At 45.1% G+C, this 8,030-nt stretch overlaps 1 protein-coding gene across 1 annotated transcript; it reads right to left on the minus strand.

Moving 5' to 3' along the window:
• Positions 1 to 432: 432 nt before the first annotated feature.
• On the minus strand, positions 433 to 4,759 carry LOC122935485. Its single transcript, XM_044291250.1, has 3 exons — positions 4,709 to 4,759; positions 3,791 to 4,484; positions 433 to 512 (listed from the first exon to the last, which is right to left on the minus strand). The coding sequence occupies exons 1-3, from the start codon at positions 4,757 to 4,759 to the stop codon at positions 496 to 498; spliced, it is 762 nt and encodes a 253-aa protein (XP_044147185.1). The 3' UTR covers positions 433 to 495.
• Between the last annotated feature and the right edge of the window lie 3,271 nt (positions 4,760 to 8,030).

Raw genomic sequence — 8,030 nt, forward strand, 5'->3', positions numbered from 1 at the left:
AGAGAAGGCAGCACTCATACAAAAAAAAGCAGACAACCCTTTTAAAGACATACTTGGAAAACATTGCATACAGCACTACACAAATATTTAGCGCCGGCTGTATACTTAGTGTGGTCCTCAGAGTGCCTGATGAAGGGCGATTATTACGCCTGAAACGTTGCAACTGACAAAAAAACCCACCTATTCCGGCTGAAATAACATGAAATAAAATCATTTAATTATCACAAAAAAAAAAGGAGTGCTGTCTAAATATTTGTGACACTTACAAGTTCTGGAGGTGGAGCCTTAGAACGCTACCCGGACGTGCACCCACCCCTGCCATTCTATGAACAGAGTGCTGTGGCCAATTTTGTTGTAAAAGATACAGCACTACACAACATACAGGGTAATACAGCGCCACATATGTACTTCTTACATCCAGTGACTTCTCTTCTCTGATGTAGATATTCTTTCCTCTTCTTCTCTTGTCAGACCAGACCGTCATGGTGATTTCTTTCAGCTGTGCCTTGTCTCTGCAGAGTTTAACAAACAGACAACTTACTTTCCTACTTTTCCATCCTCCTCCTCACCTTCTCAACACCCCATCCTGCCACCCCCAATACTGGACCCACTGTGCTCCCCAATACTTTCCTGCAAAAACAGTGCCCCTGAAAATACTGGTACCACACAGATAGTGCGTCAGTACAAAAACACCCCCTTATATTGTGCGCTAGTACAAAAAAATCCCCCCTTCCTTTCAGATCAGACCCCCATATAAAACCCTAAATTAGATCCCCCATCTCAGACCAAACCCCCTTTAGACCTCTGTCAGACCCCATATAAAACCCAATTTTTTTTACCTCAGATCAGACCCCCATATCAGACCTCTAGACCTCCAGATTCCCACTAGACTTCCAGACCGTGATTTCTGACCCCCAATAGACCTCTAGACCCTCAATCAGACCCCCAATAGACCTCTAGACCCTCAATCAGACCCCAATAGACCTCTAGACCCTCAATCAGACCCCCAATAGACCTCTAGACCCTCAATCAGACCCCCAATAGACCTCTAGACCCTCAATCAGACACCCAATAGACCTCTAGACCCTCAATCAGACCTCTAGACCCTCAATCAGACTCCCAGTCAGACCTCTAGACCCTCAATCAGACCCCCAGTCAGACCTCTAGACCCTCAATCAGACCCCCAGTCAGACCTCTAGACCCTCAATCAGACCCCCCTGTCAGACCTCTCCAGACCCCCCTGTCAGACCTCTCCAGACCCCCCCCTGTCAGAACTCTCCAGACCCCCCCCCCCCCGTCAGAACTCTCCAGACCCCCCCTGTCAGAACTCTCCAGACCCCCCCCTGTCAGAACTCTCCAGACCCCCCCCTGTCAGAACTCTCCAGACCCCCCCCTGTCAGAACTCTCCAGACCCCCCTGTCAGACCTCTCCAGACCCCCCCGTCAGACCTCTCCAGACCCCCCCTGTCAGACCTCTCCAGACCCCCCTGTCAGACCTCTCCAGACCCCCCTGTCAGACCTCTCCAGACCCCCCATAAGACCCCCAGTCAGACCTCCATAGCTCCTATAGACCACTCCAGACCCCCATTAGACCTCTCCAGACCCCCAGTAACACATCTCCAGACCCCCCATTAGACCTCCATATCAGACCTCAGATCGGACTGTAAAATAATAAAGTAACTTACTTTTCCTGCCGCCACTCTCCTTGTCCTGGCTGTCTTGTCTTCTCAGGGCCCGCACTGAAGTCACCTGACCTCCAGTGTCAGCCAAGACACAGCAGCGCAGGACCTGAGAAGAGCGAGCAGGAGGAGGGGTAAGTATTGTACTGCGCTCCCAGCGCTTCTCTCCCCCTCCTCCTGCAGACTAGTGAGCGCTTCCATTATGGAAGCGCTCACTAGTATTCCGTTTATAAGATGCACTGCATCTTATAAAGGGAAAAGTATGCGACCGCTGCGACGCCTATAGATACGCCAGTGAGTGAAGTATAGAAAGAAAGCACCTACTCTCAGATAGTGTTCTTCATATTGGCAGAATGTCAACTTGTGTGAGATGTGGTGTAATATCATTTCCGCTGCACCTTTCCACCACTGGTCATACTTACCGATTTTTTCGTTATATCATGACAATGAATGGTCACCAATACCCAGGAATCATCACTCCTCTTTACTACAATCCTGAACGGTAAACCTACCGAATTATGCGGCAATTTACAGGTGACTCTCAATACATTAGAATATCTTTGAAAAGCTAATTTATTTCAGTAATTCAGTTTCAAAAAGTTAAACTAATATATTCTATAGATTCATTACACACAGAATGATCTATTTCAAGCCTTTATTTCTTTTAATGTTGATAGTTATAGCTAATAAAAATCCAAAAATCAGTATCTCAGAAAATTAGAATATTACATAAGACCAATTAAAAATAAGATTTTAAATGCAGAAATGTTGGCCTACTGAAAAGTATGCACGCAGTACTTGGTTGGTGCTCCTTTTGCATGAATAACTGCATCAATGCAGCGTGACATGGAGGCGATCAGACTGTGGCACTGCTATTATGGGAGCCCAGGTTGCTTTGATAGCGGCCTTCAGCTCATCTGCATTGCTGGGTCTGGTGTCTCTCGTCTTCCTCTTGACAATACCGCATAGATTCTCTAAGGCCTCTTTCAGACGGGCGTTGCAGGAAAAGGTGCGAGTGCGTTGCAGGAACATGCGCGATTTTTCCGCGTGAGTGCAAAACAGTGTCATGCGTTTTGCACGCGCGTGAGAAAAATCGCACATGTTTGGTACCTAAACCCAAACTTCTTCACAGAAGTTCGGGCTTGGGATCGGTGTCCTGTAGATTGTATTATTTTCCCTTATAACATGGTTATAAGGGAAAATAATAGCATTCTGAATAAAGAATGCATAGTAAAATAGCACTGGAGGGGTTAAAAAAAAATATATATAAAATTTAACTCACCTTAATCCACTTGCTCACATAGCTGGCATCTCTCCTGTCTCTTTCTTTGCTGATTGTAGTCAAGGACCTGTGGTGACGTCACTCCGGTCATCACATGGTGGTTACGTCACTCCGGTCATCACCATGGTGATGGATCATGTGATGACTGGAGTGACGTCACCACAGGGCCTTGACTACAATCAGCAAAGAAAGAGACAGGAGAGATGCCGGCTGCGCGAGCAAGTGGATTAAGGCGAGTTAAATCATTTTTATTTATTTTTTTAACCCCATCAGCGCTTTATTTTATTTTTTAACCCCATCACTGTATTCAGAATGCTATTATTTTCCCTTATAACCATGTTAACTCGCTGGAATAGAGTCCAGGAGTTTCTTCATTTCTGATTGAAAATTCCTCAGTGGATCACTGGTCAGGCGGACATAAACATTAGTATCATCCAGCATGGTATTGACAAGGGATCCATATAGGCCCTTGTCCAATACCACTACTGACCCCCCCTTATCTGCCTCCTTGACAATAATGTCCTCCCTTGCTCCTAAATCTCGCAAGGCAGTTTTTTCCGCTATGGTCATGTTAGAATAGCTCTGTGTCCTAGAAATATCATACAAGAGACATAATTCTTTTTCAACCAATTCTTGGTATTTATCTAAAGCAATTGATCGAGATTGAATAGGGTAAAAATCCCTATTACATGTTTTGAAGGACACAGAGGTATTAATGTGACCTCCCTCATCCCTTATACCAGTTTGAAGGGAGTTACAATGAACAAGTTCAGCAAAGCTCATAATATTGCCATATAATGCTGGCGCAACACTGACACTAACGGACTTACTATTGAAAACATCAGTGCATGTTGTGGAAAAAGTCCTGCTGTTATGTCCATGATTGGTGTCGGAATTCTGTGAAGCTTGCTGCGGACAGGAAGCGTCAGTGCCATATTCAATGACAGAGTTCGCTGGAACCTGCTGAAAAGAAGAGGCAGCATTGCCATGGTTAATACCAAACCTCCGTATAGCCTGTTGCGAGGAGGGAACAGTGCTGCTGTAATTAGTATCCAAGTCCCTTGGAATTGGCTGCAAGGAGAAAGTAGCGCTATCATGACTGGTGCCGGAATCACGTGGGGCCCGTTGCAGGGAGGGAACAACATTATCCTGATGTGTATCAGAGTCCTGTGAGGCTTGTAATGGAGAGGAAACAGCACTACCAGGTGCATCTCCCAAAGGTTCCCCCCGGAAATGTTTCCTCAGCGTCAAGTTCCGGGCGAATCTGTTAACATCAAGGATCGTCCGGTACAGGTTAAAGTGGTGAGTAGGAGAGAACGAAAGTCCCTTTTGTAAAACCGTAATTTGCTGAGATGAAATAATAGATGCCGACAGATTAATAACTTGTATATCTTCAGTTACCTCTTTTGCCTGGACGGGTAGCGGTGACTTTTTCCGGTGCCGTCGGCCTGCCCGCCGTTTTTTGCATCTTTTCTGTGCTGATTGGCAGGTGTTAAACGTGGATTGGGATCCCTTTCCACAGTACTCATGGAGGGATCAGCAGTATCTGGTGAGGACTCCTGTGAGTCACGTTCTGTAGAACTGAATGATACACGGCCAGATCTTCTTTGCCTATTGCGAGATCGACGTAAAATAGAGCGCGGTGTGCTCTTGCGTATTTCAGCCCAGGTGTAAACTGTGTCATTACTATAATCGAGCAGATCCCTATTAAACTTGCTCTGTTTGAAAAGTATGAGATCTTCCTCTACCTTTTCAAGATTGCTCTTGAGTTGATTATCTGCATCCGCAAAACTTGGCATGTTGGTATGGGCTGATAACAGGTCCTGTGCTGTTTTTATTTCTTCTCTCAAAACAGAGAGGGAATCCTGTTCATGGTGTATTATCAGCTCCATCAATTTAAATGAGCAATCCGTTAAAATGGTCAACTCAAGAGCAATCTTGAAAAGGTAGAGGAAGATCTCATACTTTTCAAACAGAGCAAGTTTAATAGGGATCTGCTCGATTATAGTAATGACACAGTTTACACCTGGGCTGAAATACGCAAGAGCACACCGCGCTCTATTTTACGTCGATCTCGCAATAGGCAAAGAAGATCTGGCCGTGTATCATTCAGTTCTACAGAACGTGACTCACAGGAGTCCTCACCAGATACTGCTGATCCCTCCATGAGTACTGTGGAAAGGGATCCCAATCCACGTTTAACACCTGCCAATCAGCACAGAAAAGATGCAAAAAACGGCGGGCAGGCCGACGGCACCGGAAAAAGTCACCGCTACCCGTCCAGGCAAAAGAGGTAACTGAAGATATACAAGTTATTAATCTGTCGGCATCTATTATTTCATCTCAGCAAATTACGGTTTTACAAAAGGGACTTTCGTTCTCTCCTACTCACCACTTTAACCTGTACCGGACGATCCTTGATGTTAACAGATTCGCCCGGAACTTGACGCTGAGGAAACATTTCCGGGGGGAACCTTTGGGAGATGCACCTGGTAGTGCTGTTTCCTCTCCATTACAAGCCTCACAGGACTCTGATACACATCAGGATAATGTTGTTCCCTCCCTGCAACGGGCCCCACGTGATTCCGGCACCAGTCATGATAGCGCTACTTTCTCCTTGCAGCCAATTCCAAGGGACTTGGATACTAATTACAGCAGCACTGTTCCCTCCTCGCAACAGGCTATACGGAGGTTTGGTATTAACCATGGCAATGCTGCCTCTTCTTTTCAGCAGGTTCCAGCGAACTCTGTCATTGAATATGGCACTGACGCTTCCTGTCCGCAGCAAGCTTCACAGAATTCCGACACCAATCATGGACATAACAGCAGGACTTTTTCCACAACATGCACTGATGTTTTCAATAGTAAGTCTGTTAGTGTCAGTGTTGCGCCAGCATTATATGGCAATATTATGAGCTTTGCTGAACTTGTTCATTGTAACTCCCTTCAAACTGGTATAAGGGATGAGGGAGGTCACATTAATACCTCTGTGTCCTTCAAAACATGTAATAGGGATTTTTACCCTATTCAATCTCGATCAATTGCTTTAGATAAATACCAAGAATTGGTTGAAAAAGAATTATGTCTCTTGTATGATATTTCTAGGACACAGAGCTATTCTAACATGACCATAGCGGAAAAAACTGCCTTGCGAGATTTAGGAGCAAGGGAGGACATTATTGTCAAGGAGGCAGATAAGGGGGGGTCAGTAGTGGTATTGGACAAGGGCCTATATGGATCCCTTGTCACTACCATGCTGGATGATACTAATGTTTATGTCCGCCTGACCAGTGATCCACTGAGGAATTTTCAATCAGAAATGAAGAAACTCCTGGACTGTGGGGTATCATGTGGCTGTCTTAGTGTTAGGGAGCGGGAGTACATCTTTGTGGAACACCCTATAGCTCCTATTTTTCATGCTTTACCCAAAGTCCACAAAGATGTATTCCCTCCACCCCTCAGACCCATTGTGGCTGGTATAGGCTCATACTCTGAGCGATTCTCTGAGTGGGTGGACTCCCTGTTACAGCCCCTGATACCACTCATTCCAGGGTTTCTCAAGGACACTAGGGCGGTGCTACAAGCTTTTGCTGATTTTAAGTGGAGGGACAACTACTCATGGGTAACAGCGGACATTACGTCCTTATACACCAATATTCCCCACAATTTGGCCATCATTGCGCTGAGGTGGTTTTTTGAACATTATAGTGATTACACCCAGACACTGAGGGAATATGTTGTCCACGTGGTGGATTTCCTCCTCAGGCACAATTATTTTTTGTTTGGTGAGAATTTTTATTTACAGGTGTCGGGGGTGTCGATGGGGGCCAAGTTCTCTCCCTCCATAGCTAATATATTTATGGCATGGTGGGAGGGATGCTTTCTCCTCATCGACACCCTCCCACTCCTGGACCACCTGCTCTGGTATGGACGTTACATCGATGACCTGCTGATGGTGTGGTCTGGTGATGTGACGTCCATACCGGAGTTAATGGAATATTTTAATTCCAAGGTGGATGATATACAATTTGTGTTTCATACTCACCAAACTGAGATTCAATTTTTGGATCTGTGCCTGAGGGGGGATCCCTCCACTAGTGCAGTCAACACACTGACTTATCGCAAACAATTAGCAGGTAATACCATACTTCTGGCCCAGTCATGCCATCCTTCCCATACTATCCATAGCATCCCCAGGGGTGAACTTATACGTGCCCGTCGCAATTGTTCCGATCAGAGAGCTTTTGAAACAGAAGCCTCTAACATTACTAATAGACTGTTACGTAGGGACTATTCACAGCAAGATATACAACATGCTAAAAAAATGGTTTCACAAATTAATAGACAGTCGTTGATTTTTCCGGAACAATCTCAGGCACGTAGGTCACCAGTGGATTCTAATCATTGCCAGCAAGCAACTTATTTCGTTACACAATATAGCCAAGAGTTTTCTGCCATATGTAAAATTATGAAGAAATATTTTAATGTACTTAATTTTGATGGCGAGTGGTCTGATATTGTGTCTAACGGAATAAAGTGTGTAGCTAAGAAAGCACCGACCCTAGGCAATATTATTAGCCCTAGCTTTTTTTCAGTGTCCAAAAAACCACAAGCCACCTGGTTACAGCATAAAGGTAACTTTAAGTGTGGTCATAAAAAATGCATTTGTTGCCAACATATGACTACTGAAAAAACGTTCAAGTCCATGAATAACGAGAGGGTATACAATATTCAATCCTACATCAATTGTAACACCAAATACGTGGTGTATCTTGTTACATGTACGGCTTGTTCTTTGTTGTATGTGGGCTGCACCACTACCCCCTTAAAAAATCGGATTCGCAGACACATTTCCGATGTGCCTCATTATAAGGACCGGAATGTCTCTGCAGTCAGCCTGCATTTTGCAGTGGTACATGCTGGTGATGTATCCCACCTACTAGTAAAGGGTATAGAAAGAGTTTTTTTGCCGCCTAGGGGGGGAGATCACAGGAGGAAACTCCTCAATAGGGAGGCTTTCTGGATCTTCCAGTTAGAATCTCGCCAGCCCTGTGGTTTAAATAGACGTCA

Source organism: Bufo gargarizans, chromosome 4, assembly GCF_014858855.1.
Source record: "Bufo gargarizans isolate SCDJY-AF-19 chromosome 4, ASM1485885v1, whole genome shotgun sequence".
Lineage (NCBI taxonomy): Eukaryota > Metazoa > Chordata > Amphibia > Anura > Bufonidae > Bufo > Bufo gargarizans.

Bases quoted from the DNA above. Each gene is read 5' to 3' on its own strand.
- LOC122935485 (XM_044291250.1), bottom strand. From the start codon at position 4,759: ATGCCAAGTTTTGCGGATGCAGATAATCAACTCAAGAGCAATCTTGAA. The intron at 4,485-4,708 runs GTAGAGGAAGAT...TCCCTCCATGAG, and splicing joins TCAAGAGCAATCTTGAAAAG to TACTGTGGAAAGGGATCCCA.